The 25,706-nt window shown below is 40.8% G+C and overlaps 1 protein-coding gene across 2 annotated transcripts in view; it reads right to left on the bottom strand.

Annotated features, from left to right (window-relative positions):
- Positions 1-6,250: 6,250 nt before the first annotated feature.
- LOC141805529 (testis-expressed protein 2-like) overlaps positions 6,251-25,706 on the bottom strand; it is a 49,418-nt gene continuing 29,962 nt past the window's right edge. Inside the window, exons 6-13 of one of the 2 annotated variants that reach the window (XM_074690632.1) lie at positions 24,898-25,142; positions 23,427-23,591; positions 23,133-23,232; positions 14,061-14,187; positions 10,504-10,617; positions 10,064-10,273; positions 9,529-9,649; positions 6,251-8,119 (exon numbers count right to left, since the gene is read on the bottom strand). In XM_074690632.1, coding sequence (XP_074546733.1) covers positions 7,970-8,119; positions 9,529-9,649; positions 10,064-10,273; positions 10,504-10,617; positions 14,061-14,187; positions 23,133-23,232; positions 23,427-23,591; positions 24,898-25,142 — 1,232 coding nt within the window. In that variant the 3' untranslated portion in view covers positions 6,251-7,969. The remainder of the gene's footprint in view (positions 8,120-9,528; positions 9,650-10,063; positions 10,274-10,503; positions 10,618-14,060; positions 14,188-23,132; positions 23,233-23,426; positions 23,592-24,897; positions 25,143-25,706) is intronic. The other variant, XM_074690640.1, reaches the window with a different exon arrangement.

Genomic DNA, 25,706 nt, shown 5'->3' with positions numbered 1-25,706 from the left:
TCTCTCTTTCTGTCTCTTCCTGAATTTTCAGGGCTGTTCCATTAAAATATGATCTGAATAATTTGCTCTAGGTGTATCGCTACCTGCTGTGATAACTGTTTTATCTGTTCTCTCCCTATTTGACTTCATGTGCTTTTTAGTGTCCAGGAACAGATGAAGAAGTGGCTGTCTCTCTATTAGAAGAGGATGCCCCCCCCCCCCCCCCCCCCCCAACCAATACAAACACACACTTACACACACTTGTTGCAGTTGAATAAAAAAATAAATACTATTTCATGAATCAAAGATAGAAACTTTATTGTCTGTCACCATTGATAAATTTGTCTTTGACAGGCTTCTTCAAAAGATTTTGAAGGGATAACATAACAACACCAATTAAAAAGAGAATACAATGCTTGAAAAGGAATACACCAGACATTCTTCCACAAAAAAATAGAATAGAATAGAATAGAAAATACTTTATTTATCCCTGAGGGGAAATTCAGGAGTCACAGCAGCAAACAAGAAAACAAAAGTAAGAAAGTTTATAGAAAGTGCAAAGGTCCACAAGAAAATATGTGATGACATCCCCTCCACCACTCTCCAGCCCAGCCAGCCTCCACCTCCACAGGGTCCAGGACTGAGCCTCCCCAGCAGTCTGTTCAGTCTCTGTCTCCTGGATCCTGTCTGCCCACAGCAGGTGAAGTTCTTCCAATGTGGCGCTGGAAGGACAGATCCACGTTGTCACCTCCCAGCTCACACCTGAGAACTAACACGTCATCCTCACTTCTTCCTCCTCACCTTGAGGGAAATCATCAAGCCCTACACTAGTTAGCATTGACATGCTACAGGCTGCTAACAGCTAATTTTGCATGTAAACAATGCAGCCATGGTTACATGTAGGATCTCCAGACAAACACAGGAGAAAAGTAGTAAAAATATCACTGAAGCCACAAAAAGTTTGGTGTCCATGACCAACAATGAACCATACAAAGTGATGATCCACTCCAAATACAAAGATTCCGAAAAAAGACGAAAAAAATGCAAAGAAACGGACAAAGAAGAGAGAGCTGCTGCAACAGGCAGCTACTTGGGCAGCGCCGAGCAACAAAGTCTAGTCAAAGGAAGGGAGTTGTTAACAGCAGCATGTGTCTATCCCTGCTCATGGTGGCTATTGCAGAGGATGAAAGACTAAAGATGTTTCTCTGGCCAGAGGAACTTCATAATGTCTGCCTGATGGCAGCATCTGAAAGCAGTGGCAGGGGGGGGGAGTCTTCTGTGATCAGGGTGGCTTTCCTGGTCACAGACCAGGTGTAAAGCATTATGAGGTACTTATCCCAATTTAATTTTATTTTAATAAAGGAAATAAGACAAACTGAAATCATTTATTACTCTTTCACTCAACTGATTACTCTTCTAAGAAGAAACTTGTGTCACTCCCACAGCTGCCATGTTCTCCGCACGTCTGAGGAAAGCTCAGAGGGTGAAGCATCACTGTTAGAGTTCATATCTTTCACTTAATATCATAAAGCTATATGTTAAATGCTAACTTTATTGAATTTCTGATACTTTTTAAAAAACTTTAGCTTTAAGAATATCCCTGTTTACCATTGAAGCATCCAGCTAGCTCTAAGCTAGCACCACAGTTATAAACATAGTTAGCTAGAGTTAGCGTCTGCCTTTCCTACTCCTAGGGTGTAGCTGAATGCTAACAATTTAGCCTTTTAAGACCCAGCGTCCACATAGGTGGACTTTAGATTTCTGCCTCCCAGGCCTATGATACTTTATTTTTTAAAACTTTAACCTATTAGCCACATTTAGGGACACTGCCCACATCATATTTTGGTGAAATAACAACATTATACCCATTTTAGTGTAAAAAAAACAACATATTTAAGTACAATAACACTAATAACAAACAACCAATAGAGAACTAGTAACACAAATAATCAAACTTCCTGTACAAAGACCAAATTTAGTTATGATACTTATCAAGTCTCACTTATCCCAAATAGCAAGGTAAATTAAAAAATGCACACCAGACAAAAGCTTTGGTCTTAAGAGGTTGGAATAGTGTACTGCTCCAAAAAATAAAAGGAACACTGAAATAACACGTCCTAGATCTGGATGGATGAAATATTCTTATTAAATACTTTGTTCTTTACATAGTTGAATGTGCTGACAACAAAATCACACAAAAATTATCAACGGAAATCAAATGAGTTAACCCATGGAGGTCTGGATTTGGAGTCACACTCAAAATTAAAGTGGTAAACACACTATAGGCTGATCCAACTTTGATGTAATGCCCTTAAAACAAGTCAAAATGAGACTCAGTAGTGAGTGTGGCCTCCATGTGCCTGTATGACCTCCCTACAATGCCTTGGCATGCTTCTGATGAGGTGGTGGATGGTCTCTTGAGGGAACTCCTCCCAGACCTGGTCTAAAGCAACCGCCAACTCCTGGGCAGTCTGTGGTGCAACGTGGCGTTGGTCGATGGAGTGAGACATGATGTGACGGATGTGCTCAGTTGGATTCAGGTCTTGGGAACGGGTGAGCCAGTCCATAGCATCTATGTCTTCATCTTACAGGAACTGCTGACACAATCCAGCAACATGAACTTTAGCATTTTCTTGCATTAGGAGGAACCCAGGGCCAACCGTACCAGCATATGGTCTCACAAGGGGTCTGAGGATTTCGTCTCGGTACCTAATGGCAGTCAGGCTACCTCTGAAGAGCACATGGAGGGCTGTGCAGCCCCCCAAAGAAAGCCCCCCCCATATCATTACTGACCCACTGTCAAACCAGTCATGCTGGAGGATGTTGCAGGCAGCAGAACGTTCTTCACAGCGTCTCCAGACTCTGTCACGTCTGTCACATGTGCTCAGTGTGAACCTGCTTTCATCTGTGAAGAGCACAGGGTGCCAGTGTAGAATTTGACAATCTTGGTGTTCTCTGGCCAATGCCAAACATCCTGCACGGTGCTGGGCTTTGAGCACAACCCTCACCTGTGGACGTCGGGCCCTCACACCACCCTCATGGAGTCTGTTTCTGACCCTTTGAGAAGACACATGCACATTTGTGGCCTGCAAGGTCATTTTGCAGGGCTTTGGCAGTGCTCCTTGCACAAAGGAAGAGGTCCTGCTGCTGGGTCGTTGCCCTCCTACGGCCTCCTCTAAGTCTCCTGATGTACTGGTCTGTCTCCTGGTAGCACCCCCATGCTCTGGACACTACACTGACAGACACAGCAAACCGTCTTGCCAGAGCACACATTGATGTGCCATCTTGGATGAGCTGCACTACCTGAGACACTTGTGTGGGCTGTCGACTCCGTCTCATGCTACCAACAGAGTTAAAGCAGCGCCAGCATTCAAAAGTGACCAAAACATCATCCAGAAAGCTCAGGGACTGAGAAGTGGTCTGTGGTCACCACCTGCAGAAACACTCCTTTATTGGAGGTGTCTTGCTAATTGCCTATAATTTCCACCTGTTGTCTTTTCCATTTGCACAGCATGTAAAACTGATTGTCAATGAGTGTTGCTTCCTAAGTGGACAGTTTGATTCCACAGAAGTGTGATTGACTTGGAGTTACACTGTGATGTTTAAAGGGGACATATCATGCTGATCCCTGATTTAATACTTACATATAATATAATAAATTTGAAAACAAGACCTTACACCCCCTGAATTTTCAAAAAATGAGATGTTGTATTTTTTTTGATATCCTAGAATGAGATTTGATGCCTCTGAAAATAGGTCATTGCCAGTTGGCAGCGAGATTTCAAACGTCGTGACGGCACGAGGATCCTTTCTTTTTATTGGAGTAATCTGATAAAGCAGCTCCTCCTCTGTGATGTCAGTTAGTCACACAACCACCACCGATGGTAGAGCATGATGGATAAAACAGACAGAGAAAAGTGAAGGAGCAGGATGGAGCCCTGTTATAGAAATAGTTTATTGGTGAAGTCTGCCTATATTTCCATGTATAAACTATACATGTTATAGTACCAGTTTGACTCACCACACTGAAGCGTCCTGAGATGATCTGTGTCGAGGTGGATTTTTTTCCTCCTGAGCTGCAGAACCGTCCGGGTCTGACTCAGGGTCCAATACAAAAGGACGTATCCTACACTCTGCCATTTTATTAGTGCTATCAATGCCTTACGGTGAAGTTTTGGCAAACAGCAAACTCACTCGGTCTGCCCCATCCAATATGACGATTTTGTAAATACCGCCATGCTGCAAAAACGCCCCCTGGCTCCACCCCCTCCGCCCCTCTGATAGAACTGACCAATCAGAGCACAAAGGGCTGTGACGTTGCGAGGTTACTGGAGGTCATTCTGGAAACGGAGCGTTTCAACGAGATCTTCAGAATGGCCTAAACTGAGGATATTGAGAACGCTATTGTGGGGCAATGAAGGAACTAAATGACTTGTACTGAGGGCAGAAATGCTTTACAGGCATCCTAGTCTAGTGAAAAGGAGAAACAAGCATGATATGTCCCCTTTAAGTGTTCCCTTTATTTTTTTGAGCAGTGTATTATCAAAGGACTTTTGTGTGTCTTGAAATATGGTCGGTGATTTGACCTGGATTTTTTACTTTACACATTACATACATGGTTGATTCACATGGAATTAAACTCACAGACGTCCTCTTCAATAAATACATATAATCAGATCTCCAGGTAGACTAATCCTGTGCAAATAGTGCTGAAGTCCTGGCTGGTTTCTGTTGGGTACCTGATATCTTGTTTGCATGCGAAAGTTCCTTGTATTTACAAGATGTCCCTTTGTCCTTTTAGGGGCTCCATAAAAGAGGTGATCTTACATCTTAAGAGAAAAGCATTGCCCTTAGATTTAGTGAAAAAAGGAGAATTGGTCCCTAGAGCTTTCCAGAAACACTTTTATATCCTCTGATCCTGATTAGGAGCGACATTGAGTAATAACTTTTACGCTCTGTGTATCAAATAAGACTCAAGACATACTTATTAAAATTTTTGCACTTTTATCAGTCAGAATTATTTCTAAGTACTTAGATATTGACAAGAATTATACCTATTTTAGTTAAGATTTAGTTGCAAGGGGTACAAATAAATTCCAATGCTAAGATTATGTCAGTTATTAATTCAATGTTTTAAGACAATAAAGTATAACTGCTCATCAGTGCAGGCCTGAGTTTGTCAAAGTGTTTGTTTTATTTAACAAATGATGGAACAGTAGTAATCAGCGAGTTTAACTGACTGCAACAGAGTAATTCATGGGCTTGTGTTCATGTTATTCCATACCTGTTGTATAAAAAGAAAGCCTTGTTATTCCAAAAATGCTATTCTGTGTGTCTAATTTAACACAAATAGATTGTGATATTGCTTTTAATCATTGTCATTAGCTTTTTTTACTACACATGTAAAACCGTGCATTTAAGTCCTCCTTGAGAGTGTACTTCAAACATGTGTTTCTCTAATTAACGATGGAAGGTTACAGCCTATGCTATAACTGTACACTACATGTTTGCATTGGTTTGTCCGATTATAAAAACACATCTTTCTAATCTGAGTTGTTTTGCTGGAACTTTACTGTGAAAGAAAATGCAGCTTACTCTTTGATAACTGAATTGAGCTTAAACTTAGAGGATATATTAGAAAAAACTCTCATATCCTCCTTACTACCAGTAGTTCAAATTTGTCCTCTGTGGAGGACATTTGTAAACCTAAATATCTTCCACTTACTTCACACTACTGAATAAACTCCTCATGCCATCTACAGAGGACATTTAGGGCTTTTCAATGATACCAAATGTAAAGGGATGGGGCTTTGGTACCTTTCTCTTTTTCATTAAGAAAAATTGCATCCATCAGTGGAAGTGCAATTTATGGGAAGAGGAAAAGTAAGTGTATAAAACTTTTTAATAAGCATATTTATATGTGACTCTTAACAACACATTTGAACATTATCTGAATAATTTTTACTGTATTTTAGCATTGTAATATGCATTGCAATATACAAAATATCTGAAATATTAAAAAACTTTTTTTTCCAAAAGAAAAAAAAAGTGTTCAGTATTCTAATAACCTCACAAAGATTGGGGAATCTTAAAATCTTTGTGATGGGACAATATTTTTTTCCTGGTAGTCAGGAGGATATGAAGTTAATGTACAGGAAGTGCTCCTCGGAAGAAACCCTGGCTACTCTTTCAAGTTCCCAAACTTCACCACATTGATGCACATGAACTCTGTTTTTGAAAATAAAATGAAAGCAAAACCCACAAAAGCTTGCACTGACAGTTTTATTTTGCTCTATAAATAAGGCATGAACACAGAATCACTGAATTTGGCCTTAAAATATGATAAAAAGTCATTAATGTTTCACAGATACAAATCATGGCATTTCTTCATATATCCTTGAAAAACTCATTTTCATTGTTTATTCCAAAGCAGTAGACAAAAATACTACCATAACCCATCTCTTGTAGTCATTTATAAACAAATGGCAACCAAGGCATAAAGGGAGAGACAATCATACAGAAACAACTCTATTTTGTGGCACAATGCTGTCGTATCCTAACAGAGCAAAAATTAACTCAAGGTAAGAATTCCTGTAAACAATGTTAATGAAGGTTTTGTAGCATATTGCTCAATTTACTGTACGTGGTGTTGTCATTTCTGGGTGCGTACCTTTGAGCAGAGAGATCTGAACCTAAAGGCTAAAGTAAGGAGTGGTTCAGATAAGAAACATGACACGGTTCAGGAGGAACATCCAGAGAAGAGGCCGGTGGATACACTACACATTCTTGGCAACAGCAGCTCTACGATTCAGTGTGTACCTTCAAAGACAGTCATTTTAAAGCACTGTTGCAAATTAATGATGATCCAACAATATCCTCTGTTAACACCATTAGGTATAATGATGCTAATTCCACTGTCCCAGAACAGAACCAGTGAATGACAGATCAGGACATGAAGGATGTGCTATCTGATGAGCTAGTGTTTACCATAAACAAAGTGTAAAACTTGAACTTGTGCAATCATTTTCATATTACAGTCAGAATGTGACCGGGTGAAGTCTGAAGTCATACAATAACAATAGAAACTAAAATCTTTTTCAAATATACATTCAAAGGTGATTTAGGCATCTCTCATCAGACAGATATTTTTATATAACATCCACACAGGATCACACTAAAGCCTACGCAGCGTTTACATCATTGCACTTTTTGTGTTTGTGTATTTGTCGTTAGTACGTCCTAGAGTGTTTGTTTGCTTTTAAGCAATTATCCATACAGACTATGATAAGGGCATCATTGGTATAAAAGAGGGGTGTTGAGGAATGGCAGAGGGTGTTGATGGTGTGATAACAGCTCTAATGAATACTGTTAACTGTTAACACCCAGTCAAAAACCATAACAAAATGACACTTAAAGGATAAAGGTTTCTTATAGAAACTAAACCTGACATCGAGTTTCTTCCAGTACAGTTCTTTTTAAAAACAAAGTAACACTTAATGCAGTTTCTACAATAGACTTCTTTCCCCATCACTGAATAATCCTTCACTTCACAACACTTTACTTCACTCTGTAGCCTGAGAAACTCTTTCGTCTGCAGGCTGTAAGGTATCTGGTGAATGCTCACACATTTCTATGTTCAAAAGACACAATACACTTATATATTCACCTCCATAACTTAGGAAACCCATTTTTAGACACATGACTCTCTTCATTTCTCAGTTCCTATTCAATAGGTTCTTTCTGTTCTACAAGTCCATCACAGACTGATTTCCTCTCCCTCTGGTGAGATAAATACTTCTGAACAGAGCAGCAGGCAACAGTTTGTCTTTAGTGTCTCCGTGATCGGCTTGACCGTGTCCTTTCAAATTTAAACAGGCGTCTTGACGTGATGGGAAACCCACTCCTGAGAGGAATGTGTTTTGTGGGAGAAGCATCTAACCCAACCACTTTGGCTCCAGGTTTAAGCTCTGGGAAATACTGTAAACAATCTTCATGGCTGGCTGGGGCTGTCCTTCTCTGGCTGGGTGGGCCCTGGGTCTGCTGCAGAGCCAACCAAGGGTCCACCAGCTGTGCGGGGGTCCATGGCTGAATGCATGATGGTTAGCCATACATCGTCCATGTTTGGCATTACAAATATTTTCTGTAAACAGAAGAAAGAAGGATGAATGGTGAGGAGACTAGTGAGTTTAAGTATCTGTCGTTTTTAACAACTTTTATTGTCTGAGATATATTGAAAGCGGCTGTGAGGAGTTTCAAAGTGATGAAAAAGTCTCCCTTATAAATGATAAATGCCCAATCGTAATCCACACTTAAAAATGGGATTATCAGCACTATAGGTTATTTCAAAATGTTACTTTGTAGCTTCTTCATAGCTTTCCTATCAGGCTGGACAAGACAGGTTTGATTTACAGTACATTCAAGTCTCTATAGCCGCGTTTTCACCAAGCAGTCTGGTTTGGTTCCGTACGGTTTGGCACGGTTTGGTACAATTAAACCTGATCCCGTTTGTGTTTCCACAGCAAACTATGCCCTCCTGTGGTAGGCGGCGTGTAAGCCGCATTTCATCCTCTCTGTGATTGTCATGTAGCTCTTTGATACAAAGAACAATCAAACTTTGTTTCAGAGAAGTCTGACCAATCAACAGTCTGCAGTGTTGTAGCTCCACCTTCCGAGAACGGATCAGTTCAGTCTGGCACCCATACGAAAGGGTCCCAGAAAGTGGGACGGCTCGTCTCAGTTATTTGGGGATCTGACCTGGGAGAAGTCAGTGGAAACGCCACAAAATGCGCCATACCGAGACAAACCAAACCAGTCTGCTTGCTGGAAACACGGCTAATGCTAACACCACGCCAGCTGACAAAGTTTATTTTCTGCTTGGAAACAATTTCTGTGATTAATTTTGTAGTGATGGTGGATGCAGGAGCCTAACTGTCACACAAAAAAAGGACAGAATAGCAGAAGAAAGATAAGGGTAAAAGCTAAAAAGGCCAAACTGTTTGTGATAACGTTCATTCTGACTCACAGTCAGCAGTTATTCTGCAGTGGTCTGTTCAAACTTGAGAGTCTATCAATAAAATGAAGAGTGAGGTTACGTTAGCTCTGATTGGTAGATGACTGGCAGGAGATAGCTTACCAGGATTTACTAACGTTACACATTACAGACATGTCTCAGAGCACTGGACTGTCAGCACTAGGCATGGATAGCTTCTAAACTACTGTACAAACTGACAGTTTGCTTGTTGACACGCTAGCCTACGGGCTGCTATTAGCGCTACTTATAGCTGGCTACTGACATACAGTACAAACTTATGTTTACTTGTTGTCATTCTTCAAACAGTGCTACGTAACTGTACTGATAAATACCTTGCTTCTTTGTGCTGTATCTGGTACAAAGTTGTCTTCAAAGAAAATTTGTTCCAAACAAACACACTCCTGATTAAAAGTCATGTTTTTACGACAGTGTGCATGAGACTCCGGGCCAGAAGGTGGCGAGCCAGTCCAATAAAAGCATATCCTCCTTATAGCATCTTTAATGATCAAAAATAATACCTGGAATTCCTGGTCCAGTTTCTTCTCAATCCAGTCTGTAACATGAGCCAGAGTGACCTCTCTTTCTCCCAGTTTAGGCCGTGCTTTCAGCTCCAGGTGGGGGGGTGTTCTAAAACCATACCTGCAATAGAAAATTCAGAAAAATAAATTATTTGTCAATACTATTAAATATTTGAAAAACAAGAAAAAGAAGTAACATTGAGTCCAGTGTTGCACACAGCAATACTTCTACTGTTATTTGATAAAAATCTGTACATGCTGTGTAGACTGAATGTAGCTCTGACTGCAGAAATCCTCTTTGAATTAAACCAATCATTCTGTAAGTTTGTCATTTGTTTACGTGATTGTTGACATAAAACTGAGGGATCAGAAGTGATCTGAGAACCACTGCTGTGAGCATAGTAAGGTATTGTTAACCTCCCGTGGGAAAGAGCGTGGTGAAGATGTGACTCTGTGTGACTCTGACAAACACTGAAACACACTTTGCATTCACAAGCGAGTTAGCGTTGTAAGCAATCAACACTTTCTCACGCACCATATCCTGTCGGTGGGTGGAGGGGGGATGTTGACAGCCAGAATCCCCTGGAGCTCCTGCAGCTCAACTGTGAGCAGAAGAGGCGTGTTGGACACTTCCTCCATCTTCTTCTTGATAAACTCTGTTTCTGTTGCCTTCTGGAAGTATTTGGACTTGGTGATCTTGTCCACGAAGCGCATTATTTTGCTGGGTTTGTGACCTCCGACAAGTCTGTTTGGGAAGAGAAAGTGAAAGTTGTACATTTAATTTAGAGAAGCTGAATTCTTTATGAACACACGTCCCTCTGATCACACTTAAAGAATAAATAAAAACAGAGCAGCAAATGTATCAGTTCATAGATTATTTTATCCATTCTCTTCTATTCTCAAGGTGGATGGAAGTTTGTGGTCTTTTCTTTTGAGACATAAACTTAAAGAGAAAGTCTAGAAACTCCTTCGTACCCCTCTGCTCCAGTAGAGTCATTTGAGAGCTCTGAGAAGTCTTCCTCATCAGATGAGCCTGCGCTGGACGACTCTTCATCACTGTCTGCTAAGCAGTAAGTCCTCGGCCTGTATCTGGACACACAGTAACAAACAAAAAAAGATTATGATACTCTCACTCACACACAGTAAGAAAAACACTAACACACACTATGAAATGCAGCTACAAGCATGCAACATGTGCACGAAACTCAGACATTTTCCATCGAACCTAAAGATGATTTTTATTCTGCTGCTATGACAAGAGTGCACAAATGAAGTCTGGTAACAGCAGCCTTTTTCACATTGCCAGTGAAAGATGTGATAATCACGCCACTTCAACATCTCACCAACGTATGAATCTTGAGGAGGTGATGTGAGAGTGAGCGGCAGCAGCACAGTGAGTAACAAGAGGTGTAAAGAGGTGAGGCAGGATCACTGTGAGCTGGTGGAGCAGGCGTAGAGAATCAGCACAGTGTGAGTGACAGTGTGTATGTGGAGCTCCTGTGATGACACATCAGATGATACAGGAGCTGTATTTAAATAAAGATGCCTGATGAGAGTGGGCATGCAGTATCAAAACTTAAAAATAGAAAAATTAAAGTAATAAAGCAGTTTTAGAGCAGAATTTGTTGACTAAGTCCAAACAGTGCAGATGAAAACTTTTTCTATGGTCACACTGCACAAATGCTCATTTTGACCAGGGCTGTAACCAATGACTTTTTTATGCCTACTAACCCATTGATAACATTCGATTATTTGTTTAATCACGATTATTTGGCTAGCTATTTTGGATCCCTGTTTCACCTCGCCTGCTTAAACATGCACATGCATATTTCAGTTGTTTGTGCATCGCCAGTGTGCTGCCATCAAAGGAGAGTTTGACTACACGCACAGTATGCACTTAGGCCTGGACCACACATATATGGATATTTTTTTTTGACTGGATATCTTCTAGAAATGATTGCCTCTGAAGCAGCAATGCCATGCGTGGCCACCGATAAGTGGCAAAATGGCAAAAAATGAGCAAAATGTGAAAACCATAGAAGAAGAACGTTATGACCATGTGCAGTCAAAAACAGGAAGAAGACACAGTCAATGGAGTAAGGTGATGGCGATAAAATTGAGTTGATTGTGTGGACGGTCGATGAGGTGGACATGTAACTTCATGAACATCAACAACATCATCATCATCATCAACAACATTACATTCATCTGTAGAGCTGTAATGAGGGCAAAAAGTGCAAAAAACACAGAAATAGTGCAGTAAATGTCAGCCATCGTTCTTGTTGTTGGCAACCGTTGCTAACACCGCTACATGGATCCACTCAACTGGATTTTTTTTTAGCTCTTCACTTTTTGATCTGTTTTAAAAAATCTCAGTTTATGTGGGTGAAATCGCTGTGTTCGCATGGTTGAGAGGCCCAATTGGACAGAAAAATGTGTTTAGGAATATATCCACATTGGTGTGGCCCAGGCCTTTTTTTTGAGCAGCCTCTGAGCTTTCCAGCATAATTCGTTTGAACTTCTTCTTCTCTGTTTCTGTGAAAAATGTTAACAGTTGAGACAACACTGGCCCCACCACTTCCTGTAGTGAACTGCAAGTCCAGATGAGTTTTTACCCATTGGTATTTAGGGATGGGTACCTTTCAAATTTAAAACAAAACAGTACCAATACCCAGTACCTGGCAATAGGTATCAGTGTTCAACGGTTCCAATTTTCTGTTCTTTTGTGTGTGTTTATGTGAGAATAAATATTACTTTGTTTAAAAATAAAATTTTCAATTAATCACATTTATTTCTCAGTATACATTGTTCATGTCCAGTGTGGAAAATCCCCTTCTCCTACACTCCCTCACAGTCACAAGGATGTGTTTAGGTACCTAAACATGGTACCGTTTGATTTTACATGAATCAAGTTGAAGGCACATGATTTGAGGTTGAAGCAGCAGAGGAAAAATAATAATAATGATAATAATGATGATAATACTCTTGAAAGTTCAAAGGGACCATGCCCACGACCTTGGGGTCGAGCTTGGGCCTTAAAGTGATACTCCGGGATGGAACAAGTTGGGTCCTATCACAAGGTTTAGAGCAGAAATTACCCCTACAGCAGTGTTTTTGTGCAGCAGAAGCCCAGAGCGCACGCACCAAACACCCCCTCCCTGCTCCTCTGCTGGTTTCCTCTGCACTCAGACGGGGCCTTATTTTACTTGACCAAAAAGACAAATAAACCGACCCCCACCGAAAAAATCTGATATTGGTCTGTATTCACGCTTTATCCAAAGTGAACGGCAGGTCGTCCTCGCTCTCATTATCACTCATCTTTACGTTGTTATTGCATAATTCGTCCTGGCAGACTACCTGCGTTTGTTTATATCTGATACACTAAGCAGCGAGCGCCTCGTAGCCAGCCGTGGCTCTGCAGCGGAGGTAGCGCCGTTTTACGACCATTGAGAACTAGAGCCTTATTTAGCGGTGTTTTTGTATGAAAGTAACGCACTGAAAATTCTCTAAATAAAGGGTGAATGCAGACAAGTAAAATATGGCCCCGTCTGAGTGCAGAGGAAACAGGCAGAGGAGCAGGGAGGGGGTGTTTGGTGTGAGTGCCCTGGGCTTCTGCTGCACAAAAACACTGCTGTAGGGGTAATTTTTGCCCTAAACCATGTGATAGGACCCAACTTGTTCCATCCCAGAGTATCACTTTAATAATAAGATGCACTGCACTTTAATTCCCATGTCGATGTAATTGATTATGTGGACTGATCATTGCAGCCCTAAGTCCAAATTTAGTCCTGGTGTAACAAATTCATCCCTGAAAAAGGCCCTGCCAGAGGGTTAAAACTTGTCCAGGAACCTTTGGGGAGAGTCCAGGAAGCAGAAAGTTTCCAGCAAATTTTTAATTTCCCCCTTCCTCGAGGAACACATCCCACACAGCTGTGATTGACCTGTATTATACTCTCTCCTGAGCCTGACGGTGAGCTTGTTCCCTGGTTGAAACTGAAGGAGGGCATCTATTATTTACAGCCCTAAGGTTTCTACACTGCACACAGATAGTTTGTTTGATATCAAAACAGATCATCTCTGCAGCTCTGCGTCTTTTATGGGGTTGCAAACTACCACAACCAGTAGTGAAGGAATGAATTAGACTCAAACCATAAACACTAAATGAAATGAAGCAATAGGTGGTATCATGAAGTTAGACATCATGAAGTGTGACACCGAAGAATGAGAGATGAAAAAAAAAGATAAACTTTGAAAATCATGCAGCACTCACCAACAGCAGAAATGCACTCAGTTTGTTGAGTTAACCAGTTGAATTAAAGACAGAATCCAGACGGTAGAGACAGAAAACAGGAAAGAAAAGAAGAGATAAGGTATAACAGACAGCAAAGATACAGGACACCCAGTGAGAGACAAGTACAACATACAGAGGCCTTACAGAGGAGGAAGTGTCTTCAACACTGTCACTGAAATATGAAAAATACTCAGGTTGTTTTAGAGAGGACACCTTTTTATGAGGGACTTGATGATCTTACCCATCTTTGCCAAACTCCCCCAAACGGACGCTCTCCCCTTCTTTGCCCAGGCGGATGAGGTTCATTTTGGTTTCCAGGGTCATCAGGAAAGAGCCGCTGTAGGAGAGCTCCAAGTCAAACCACAGGCCTGAAGGAACACATGAAGAAGGTCATGTTATCAAAGAGGAAATAATCCAGGAGGGGGTCTGAGTGTGTAATTTGAGCTAAAACTCAGTAAAAGAGAAACTCCACAGTCACGTCAGAGCTGCGATTCATTGTTTTCCTCATTTTTTCTCATCTTAAATTCTCTCCAGGCCACCTCCCCTCTACTGCATGCTACATCTCTCCCCTCTCACGTCTTTGTTTCCACACTTCTTAGATTCTCTCCTTGCTGTGTTGCCCTTTCTGTGACGCCACTCTTTCCCTCAAAGCATCCCAGGAGTTGGGACCCCAACAGATTTTGTTTTCTTGATCCCGGCGTTAAGACGAGAAATACTCAGCGAAAGACTCTGTTAAAGAGCAGATCACAAGGTTCTTTGAACACAGGAGAAACAGTTGGGGAGCACGCAATCCCCCCCCAGCCCCCTTTTGATACCAGCAGGGGGGCGCTGGCTGCATAAACAGGTCTCTCACTCTCACTCATGCTATGTCTCTTTCCCACTTTCTTTGTCCTCTGCTCCACTAAATTTGCTGTAATCTGGATTACACAAACTCCTAAAAGCCTTCAGCTAAATCCTAACTAACACTGGGCACACACACATACACACACACACATACACACACACTGCACCCTCATTTTTCTTTCAAACAGGATCACATGTCCTTGCTTACAAAGAGCCAGAGAAGTATGATTGTGTTCCTCTTTACACCACTAAGAGGCAGCAGAGTACGGCTGAAGAGGGGCGCTTGATTGGACAGGATGCACAACTTCAATGTTAAAAAAAATCTGTTTTCATGTTCTCTGTCATTTTCAGTTTTTATGGATCTCTACTTTCCCTAAAACAGTTTATGAGAGGACAAGGGCCACCAAGATTTTTTATGCTATTTTTTCTGTATAAAAAGTCAGAAAAAAATACATGCCATTTTTTATATTATTATTTTTCCTGAGAAAAAAATACAGAATTCTGAGGGGGTTTTTTTCTGGAAAAAATAGTAATCAAAAAAAGTTTTTTTTCTTTTTTCCTAGTGGCCCTAATCCACTGTACAGGTTGAATAAGTTCAGTTATTAACATGAGTTGCAACATTGCAGACACTACTCTAAATGATCTGAGCAAGACATTCAGATCTGAAGACATTCAGACTGCTGGGGGGAACTGACACACAGGGCTCCTGTTTCCCTCTTTTACTGTCAGTCTAACTTCTAGTCTTACTGTCCTGTTATAGTTACTGACCATACACCTCTCTGGGAGGGTCTGAGTTTGTCTTGTAGGTTCCTGGGGATCGGTGAAGAAGACGGCCTGCTGCTGTGCTCCTGTCCGACACCAGCTGCTACAGCTTTGGATTTGGCCTGCTGGTTTCACCTTAACTGTCGCCACAGCGCCAAACTTCAGACTCCGTCTGTTTCTCTCTCTCTCCCTTTCTGTGTGTGTGTGTGTGTGTGTGTGTATGTGTGTCTGTGTGTGTGTCTGTGTGCGTGTGTGTGTATCCCTACCCCCCCCCCCCTCCTTTTTTCTCCCCCCCCCCCCCCCCTCTCTCTCCCACTCTCTCTCCTCTATCTGTCTCTCTCTAACCCCAACACAGTCGAGACAGATGTCTGTCTAACATGAGTCTGGTTCTGTCCGAGGTTTCTGCCCGTTAAAGGGAAGTTTTTCCTTGCCATTGTAACTTGCTAAATGCTGCAAAGTCCTGTACTCATGGTGGATTAAGATAAGATAAGACTTCTTATCTTGTCTTGATGTTGGGTTTCTGCTAATAAAATTTTATTAACATTTACGGGTCTAGACCTGTAAATGTTTTTGTAAAGTGTCTTGAAATAACATTTGTTATGATTTGGCGCTATATAAATAAAGATTGATTGATTGATTGATTGATCTGAGTTTAAGAGTTAAAGAGTCTAAAGTGCCGTTTACACAAACACGGTTGAGGGTGAAATGCATACGTTTTGTTGCATTTCAGCCTCACGTTTACACAGAAACAGCGTTTCAGCGACCTAAAATGCAAACTTTTGAAAACGTCCTCCACAGTAGGATTTTTCTGAAACGCTGCCGACACTCTTGCCTTGTAAACAGTAAGCCAGTGTTTTCAGTGGAAACGCTGCCTTTCAGTGGGGCATAGATCAGTACAACAGTCCAACAGTGCCGTTGTTACAATAGTCGCGGACTACTTGCTTGTGCTGCTCAATCTGCAGAATCTGCTGACTGTCTCTAATGTGCATCTGTTGCTCCACTTCTGCTCTAAGTATTCCCCAATACATTAGATGATCAACTCAACTCTACTTCGGTGGAGATCTCCCAAAAGCTGCTTCTGGACAAGACAGTTATATCGCCAACTAGAGGCCTGGCATGCTTACTACAGTGTTTTCAGTCCCTCAGCATTCCCATGTTTTCACTGCGTTTTTTAGTGTTTTTAGATGAAACGTTGTTGTGTAAACGGGGCCCCAGAGTTGAAGATTCTTGAGGGCCATTTACGCAATAACGGTTATGAAATGCAAAAGTTTTGTTGTGTTTCAGCCTCATGTTTATAAGGAAACAGTGTTTCAGCCGACCTCAAACACAAACTTTTGAAAATGGCCTCCAGAGTGGGATTTTTCTGAAACGCTGCCGACACTGTTGCTGTGTTAACAGTAAACCAACATTTTCAGTGGAAACGCTGACTCTGCGCGAGCGCATACAGCGGTCCAACAGTTCCATTTTTACGATCCTTGTGAACTACCGTGTTGTGCTTGTGCTGCTGAATCTGCTGACTGTTTTATACAAAATGAGCATCTGTTGCTCCATTTCTGCTCTTAGTATTCACCAATTCACCAGATGATCTGTTCAACTCTACTTGGGTGATAATCTACCAAAAGCTGCTTCGGGACAAGACAGTTATAGCTCCAACTACAGGCCTGACATGCTTACTACAGCGTTTTCAGTCCCTCAGTGTTTCTGTGTAAACCAAACGGCAACCTCTGGTCTAAGAATATAAGACAATGCTGAAGTGCTAAAATCTGCTGTTTCTCCAGTGTCCACTAGAGGCTGGCTCCAGAAGTACAGGAAGTCACACACACACTATGCCAAAAAAAGACGTTTTCAATGCAGAAATTAACCTATTAAAAGCCTGGTCCAAAAAACGTCTCCTCTCTGAGACGCTAATTTTACTGTTGGCACACGCTGTAAGGGGGTGAATTTTTTTCTAACTCGGCTGTTCAGAGGATATCAAGATAGCGAGCTCGCCCAACACATGGCCGGCTATAGCTTTACGAGGAGCCCTTGCCACAACCAATATGGCCGCTATAGCCAATGTGCTTCATTTTCCGTTTCAGAGACAGACGGGTCACGTTGGGGAGACTACGTCCATGTTTTATACAGTCCATGGTGTAAATGCAGATTTTTTTCACTGCGTTATATTTTTTTGTATGACACCTTGTCCTGTAAACAGGGCCTTAAGAGTTCCTCCTTACATGCAGGACAAAAGGAGTGATAAACTCCTTTGTTTTGTCTGGCATCAGCCTTCCATGAGTCCAAATTAAAGAACATTTCATGCTGGATCAAGATTACACTGAGACTATTTCTGTAACCTCAGTAGTCCACCATGAGCAGCTTGGTGTGAAGGTACATAGAAAGCCTTTGGTGTCTTAAAAAAAAACCCAGAGTTAAGACATGCGGTTGGAAACAAAGCGTTTGCAAATGAAAGCAGACAAAAATAACTTAGAAAAAAAGAGTTAAAAGACATAAAAACAGAAGGCTAAAGAGTCAGAGAGGCGTGGAGTAAAAATAGAGAAAAGTTTGATGGATAAGGACGTTGTGAGGCAGCCCAAGTCAGCTGAACATGGTGAGTTTTACTTCAACCACCTCTGTTCTGAGTGGGATGGTAGATAATCAAAGTCGTTTCAAACTGGGTCAGAACCTGAGTAGACCTGCCTAAATGGTGTGGACACATATGGCAAAGAGTTGGGGCAGTATTTTCTTTAGAGGTGTCATAAAACAAAACCAGCGACCTCTTTTTCACATCCAGAAACAGACATCATAACAATGCTTTGAATGCAGTAACAAACAAGCATGGACACACACATGCACACACAGGGTTAACTCCTTGTGGAGATATGCTCACACACACACACACAGCTGGAGCGGTTCATTGATCCACTGCACTCAGCGTGCTTGTTCCAGGAAGGAGCAGGGTGATCGAAGGTAAAGTCAGAACTTGAGATGCTTGGTGGATGTAACCGCTGTGCAATCAGTGTGAGTTTAAGGAGAAGCTAAACTGACCTGTTCCACTGGAACCTGTGGAGTAAGCATTCAAGATAGAAGTCTATTCATGACTGGAAACAGAGCACAAAGAAGAGTATCAATGATTTTCATAGGAGCTGTGCACAGCGATTCTATGAGACACTCCATCATTTCAGTCCAGCATCAAATCCTCTGCATTCTGTCAGAGAGAAGTCAAAATATTTGGCCACACGCAGCAGTTTCCAAATCAGTGACAGCTATTAAAGCTGATGACCTAATAGTAGCCTACAGTATGTGCACAGATTCTGTTTGAAGTGGCTGTGGGAGAGTGTTCAGCGATAACAAATGCCATCTCAGTTGGAGATGCAATCAATTCCTGCTCTGATTACAGGGTAATGTGAGTGCTGTGGTGATAGAAATGAGCCAGTGAGTCATAGCACTGGAGGGAGGAAGACAGACACTGAGATGAGAGAGTGAAAGAGATGATGAGAAAAAAAAAAAAGAGGAAGAGAAAACAGGGAAGACAGTTTGAGACAGATCTGTAGCAGGATGTTGGAGAGAGTGACAAAAAACAGTGATGGGATGGAAAGCTCAGAGCAGAATCACAACAGAAGGACTTCTATAACTGACATACTAAACTCCTGCTGACCAAAACTGTATCTTAGACAGACTACAGGGAACAGATCTACAGCACTTCCCAAAGCGGAGACCTCACATTATTAAGCCCTAAACTTTCAAATCAAAAGCTTGCTCTTTCTAAACTTTATGACACTCTTATTCCCCTTGTTTAAAAATAGACACTTATAGACATCTGTGACTGTAAGTGGCACGTTCATAACCTCTGGGCTGTGTTACTTTTGGTCAGACAGTCTGGAAGCAGCTGAGTCAAAGGTTTTTCATTTCTCAAACCAGCGCAGAGGTTAAGTAACAAGAATACCTCTCTAATCTGGAGGGCACCACAGCATGTAATACTCTGGATTTCACATGAATGAAGCAGTACTTTTCATTCCAACACAAAACATCTCTATTCAACATTGAGAGTTTTTCCTATTGGATACCGAGACAGTTACATAATGTAGATGCTGTTTCACATGTGCATGAAAGTCTTTCCACAGGCCATGAATCAGACCAGGGTGGTGATGTAAGCCTCACTGCTGTGTTATACTATTCCCACCACTACACCGGGTCGTTAAAGCTGTCTGACAGTTATTACTGTCCATTAAGAGCACAGTGATTTTTTAAAGGAGAGTCTGACCTGCTTTCATCAGTGCTGCTCATTCAGACACAGCTGTATACAGTGATAGTATCAGTCACAGCAAAAAGGCTGCACAAAGGAAAAAAGCTGTTACCTAAAATTTAACTTCAGGTAATTAGGGATGGCTGTAGCACTAACAACAACAGATGGGGCAATATGTTTTTCCTGACTTTTGTGAGACACACTGAGACTTAATATCAAAGTTTGGATTGAATAAATCGTGCCAAGACGTGCATTTGTTTTGATAGCAAACTAATGATCTTTTTAAATCAACTAAACTTTGCTAGTGAATCCTAGTTACGTCTTACCAGAGCCCATCTACCAACTCCAACCTCACCAATCAGAGCTAACGTAACCTCACTCTTCATTTAATTGATAGACTCTCAAGTTTGAACAGACCACTGCAGAATAACTGCTGACTGTAGGTTGGAATGAACATTAGCACAAACAGTTTAGCCCCTGTGTTAGCCTTTAGCTCGGGCTGTATCACTCTCCTGTTTAGATTTCTCCAGCTCTTTTTTCTGTTTTGACAGTTCAGCTCCAGTGTCCAGAATTACTACAAAATAAATCAATTAAAACATTTTCAGCAGAGAAAAGGACAGAACTTGCTCCTCACTGCTAAATGATGCCAGCCAGCGTAGTGGCATCAAAGAGACTTTCAGTCTACAAGCCATAAATGGATTTGTATTCTCCTGTAAAAGTCTGATCCAACCAAAGATAAGAAATACAATTTGGAAATGACAAATTTTGGGGCTGGTATACTCTTTTGTAATCATGGACTAAAAACAGGAGAATGAAAGTGAGACTGTTTTAAGATCCTTTGTAGAGTCTTCACAGGGCTTTTTAGCTTAAGCGTATAGTGTGAACACGTTTAGTGACATGAGCTGGTCACAATTTGTCATGCACCAAAATGTGTTTACATGTCAATGCACCTTTTAAAAAAAAAAAAAAAAAAAAGGAATTTGTATTATTACACAAATGTAACAGTTCTGTCCATTTACTTTATGGACAAAACAACAACAACAAAAAAAAACACCCCAAAAAACAGGAATATACATATGGGGGACCAAAATGCCAAAATTAAAAATAAATTAAAGTGAAAATAAAAACAAAAATAAAAAAAATTATATACATAAGTAACTAATTTGATTAATAAATAAAAATAAAATCAATACAAAAATAAATATGGAAGTAGAATAAATATATATAATTTAATAAGGAAATAAAAGCTCTGCTCTCGTATTTATTTATTTTTATATTTAGATATTTTTTTTTGGCAGACACTTCCAACATTAAATACAGAAGGAAATGTTATTCAAATGAGGGGGCGGTCCTAAGTGTGTCTTGGATGAAACTGTTTGCTTATTGGTTGATCCACAAGTGTGTGCAGAAATGGACTAGATGTAAAGCTCATCTGTTCTTCCTCCTGATGTAGGGCTGCACGATTATCGCAATCGCAATCGCAATCGCAATCGCAATCGCAATGTCAGCACATGCAATTACGTAATCGCAAAAGAGGTTATCGCAATCGCAATGTCAGCACATGCAATTCAGATTTTTCTCCATGATAACCAAGAAAGTCTGTAGACTCATCATGACACAACTTTTTTTGTTAAATCGCAAGCACAATCGCAATCGCAATATTGTCCACCTAATCGCAAATCGCACCTTTTCCCCAAATCGTGCAGCACTATCCTGATGCACTCTGACCCACACCTGCAAACACTCCTGTTTTCTGTGGGAGTCACCTGTCTTTTAACCCTCTCTCCCATTGAACTCCCGATTTGGAATTTCTCCCGATTTTCTACTTACTTATGTACATTTTTTTTTCCTGTTTTTATTTTCACTTTTAGTTACTTTTAATTTTGGCATTTTTGGTTCTCCATACATGCACTGATTGTTGAAACCAACTCAAAGCGGACTGAATATATTCATCCTGTACTTTCCCTTTTTGTGGGGCATTTTGCATTTCTTCCGTCCTTCAAACTAACCTTCCATTATGTGATTGCCTTGCACCAATCCTGGGCTGTGAAGTGATCACTGTGGTCCAAATATCATCTTATTATATCGAATCACCTCATGACACATTAAAACATTGTTTTACAGTTTTTCTGTATCATTGTAACATATTGCATTGTATTGTTTCATAAAATATTATATTATAATGTATCATACCTTATAATATTGTATTAAAATATATGGTACCTCTTCTTTTTATATTATATCGTAACATACTCTAATGAATCAATCATAAATTCCCACCTGGGTTTTGACCCAGTTTGAAATCTCTGAGCACCTTAAAAAGAATCAAAGCTCAGAGTATAATCAAATTAATCTAATTTTCCCAAAGATTTGACAATTCTGTTTATTTTTTACAAATAGTTCTTGAGTAAATGAAAATAAGTATAAACGATTCATATGGACAACTTTCAAAAGAAGCTTCAGCTGTGATCTGTCAAAAACGTGCATAAACAATACTGCTATCACAGGAAAAATCATGAATTCACTCTCTGTTAAGCTTGTTCAGATGAATTCAGCTCTGTCTTTCACTCTTGTTTACAACTCTGAGCATTAAAGCAGTTTATCCACTGAGGGATGAAAATTGTGAAATGTGGTGTGACTCTTGGTTTTAAGAAGCTTTTTCTTGTTTACTTCACATATACTGGAAGTTTCAGCCAAGCTGCTTTGATGGAGGTGGATTCATCTCATCATACATTCCAGGAACATTAGTAGAAATGAAACCATAAGCAGACCACGCGTCTGAAATAGTCAACAAACACTATGTAACATATTACAAATGCTATGGATAAAGCTTTATGTCAAACAGACAGTGATAGAAAATAAATCCTCAACACATTAGCTGCACTTCCTGGTATGTAACTGTGCAAAGTGTTATTTCACATTCCCACTCTTGAGTTTTTTAACTTATTGTTAAAATTTGACCTTAATTACTGCGAGAGGAGCTTAACTTTTAATCATTCCAGAAAGAGTTTTATCAGAGGCTTAGAAAATATCTGTGAAGATTAAATAATTAATTTGGTGAGTGAAATTAATCATTCTACAAATAGGTCAGTGTTTCTCCAAGCTAATTATTTTTGTGTTCTGTTTGTGAAATTACACAATCATACAGATGTCCTGTCTTACTCATGCATTCTGGGTGCAAACTCACCACCTCCAACTTTAAAAACCAATGTGACAAAAAGCTTTTTTGACTTAATATTTGTTGTGTCTAATGTGGGCACAGCTAACTCTGCAGCAGGCAACGACCAAACGAGTGTTAAACTATTAAATATGAAGATCATCAAAATGCTCTGTGTGCATGAGCAAATGGTGCACAATTATCAGAGTCTTCTCAGATCACAGACCTAAATATAGACAGAGACCTTGATGAAACAAACAGATAGCGTAACCAGCCAGGCATGAAAGTGTGTCTGATTCTCTGTGTGTGTGAGTTCATTTCTCTCTTGCCTCTGTAGTCAATGGAGGGTTTCGATGCTCCAAGGATTCTGGGAGTGGCCGCGCCCATGTCCAGTTCTGTCAGGGTCAGCTCATTCATGAAGTAAGGCAGCTGTAAAAGGACGGAAACACACAGCTGAGGTGAGAACACTGTGTTTGAATAATTTATGCTTGGATTATGGAACAATCATTTAGGAGAGAAGGTATGGTGGAAGTATTAAGAGTACTGATGTAATAATACAAGAAATTAAATTATGAGAAAATGCTTGTAGATAAAAAACTGTTGGTAGTTCCAGTTCCTCTCACCCGTATCTTGCTGAGCTTCATCTGAATCTTATTGGAGACCAGCTCCGCCCAGTGGGGCTCGCTCAGGAAGTCCCAGACGACTCGGCCCAGAGCTGCATTCACCCAGGCAACATTGTCGTCCTCCACCACACTGGGCCGCAACGTAGCTGAAGCAGCTGTCTGAAGCTACCAACCAAGCATTCACATAAAAAAAAGAAAAACAGAGTCAGACCTCAATAAATAGTTTATTTTCACCATCTTGTATCTTAATTAAAGGGGACATATCATGCTTTTTTCTCCTTTTCACTATGCCAGACTAGGATGCATGTTAAGCATTTCTGCCCTCAGTACAAGTCATTTAGTTCCTTCATTGCCCCACAATAGCGTTCTCAAGATCCTCAGTTTAGGCCATTCTGAAGATCTTGTTGAAACGCTCCGTTTCTAGAATGACCTCCAGTAACCTCGCAACGTCACAGCCCTTTGTGCTCTGATTGGTCAGTTTTATCAGGGGGCGGAGGGGGTTAAGCCAGGGGGCGGTTTTTGCAGCATGGCAGTATTTACAAAATCGCCACATTGAACGGAGCAGACCGAGCGAGTTTGCTGTTTGCCAAAACTTCACCGTAAGGCATTGATAGCACTAATAAAATGTCAGAGTGTAGGATACGTCCTTTTGTATTGGACCCCGAGTCAGACCCGGACGGTTCTGCAGCTCAGGAGGAAGAAAATCCACCTGGACACAGATCATCTCAGGACGCTTCAGTGTGGTGAGTCAAACCGGTACTGTAACATGTAGAGTTTATACGTGGAAATATAGGCAGACTTCACCAATAAACTATTTCTATAACAGGGCTCCATCCTGCTCCTTCACTTTTCTCTGTCTGTTTTATCCATCATGCTGAAAGTGTAGTCTAAAGATCGCCTCTAACGTCAGTTCGTCACTATGTTATTACCGCAGCATTATTGTGGTCCAGGTTCACAGTGCATGTCAGAACAAGCATGCAAATATCACAGTCTCACAAGTATTACGACGTCTGCTAAAACTACAGTGTTTTAACTGCTAATTCACCATGTAAAGCCAAGCTGCTCAGCAGAGCAGAGTCCCTGCATTCAGCACTCAGTCACGTTAGCCAGAGCTGGTAGGGAGCTGTATTTATACTTGGCTCTTGGTGGGTGTATCCCTCGGTGGCGGTTATGTAACTAACTGACATCACAGAGGAGGAGCTGCTTTATCAGATTACTCCAATAAAAAGAAAGGATCCTCGTGTCGTCACAAAGGTCGAAATCTCGCGGCCAAATGGCAATGACCTATTTTCAGAGGCATCAAATCTTGTTCTAGGATATCAGAAAAAATACAATATCTCATTTTTTGAAAATTCAGGGGGTGAAAGTTCTTGTTTTCAAATTTATTATATTATGTGTAAGTATTAAATCAGGGATCAGCATGATATGTCCCCTTTAAAAACAAACACACAAGTAAAAGAGTGTATTCAACCTTTTTGTCTGACCCAGGGCTGCTCTGGGGACTCTGCTGAGCAGGACTGGTAGCTGCAGGACTAACTGCTGCTTGTTTTGGCAGTATGGAGGCCATGTACACACTGTATTCTAATAGTGGCTTTGTTTTGGCACCGCCTGCTGTTGTTACAGAAGCTGAAGAGTCCTTGGACCTGGGCTGAGAGGCCAGCTCATCCAAACTGCTGCGGCTGCTGCTGCGACTGTGAGAGCTCAGAGCTGTGGGCACTGCAAACACACAAGGAGGTCAGGTATTAAATGCTGCACACACTGAGTAAACCTAATCCAGTTAAATCTTAGGTAGACTGAATTCAATTAGGGCTGCAGCTATCGAATATTTTAGTATTCAAGTATTCTACTGAAAATCCCATCGATTAATCGAGTAATCAGATAAAATACATTTTTGTTTAGTTAAAGAGCAGTTCTTTTACAAATGAAAACTTTTCTCTTTAAGAAATAGAATTTTCTGATATTTTATATTTTCTGATAAGAGCACTTGCTTTGGTAGCTCCAAATTTTGTAAACACACTTTGACACATTTTTTGTGCCTTGTACATCTCCTCAAATGCTGTGGACCCAAATGGCACCCGTTTCGTAGAATGACCCATTAGTCTCCAAACTCCAGAAAAGAAGCTAAATTTGTTGCTAGTTGCTATTTTGTATAAGAGGTAGCTTGAGGGGTCTGAAAACTCTCTTAATATGGCCTCAGCTCTATTTGAAATACCACTCTTTGATCTTTTTAAAAATTAAACGATTCCTCGAGGCGGAGAAAATTACTCGAGTATTTTTTGT

This window comes from Halichoeres trimaculatus, unplaced genomic scaffold (assembly GCF_033239565.1).
Source record: "Halichoeres trimaculatus isolate MK-OKI-2021-1 unplaced genomic scaffold, fHalTri1.1 fHalTri1_scaffold_2, whole genome shotgun sequence".
NCBI lineage: Eukaryota > Metazoa > Chordata > Actinopteri > Labriformes > Labridae > Halichoeres > Halichoeres trimaculatus.
Note: the sequence above shows the minus strand (reverse complement) of the source record. Positions and strands in the feature narration are given on the sequence as shown.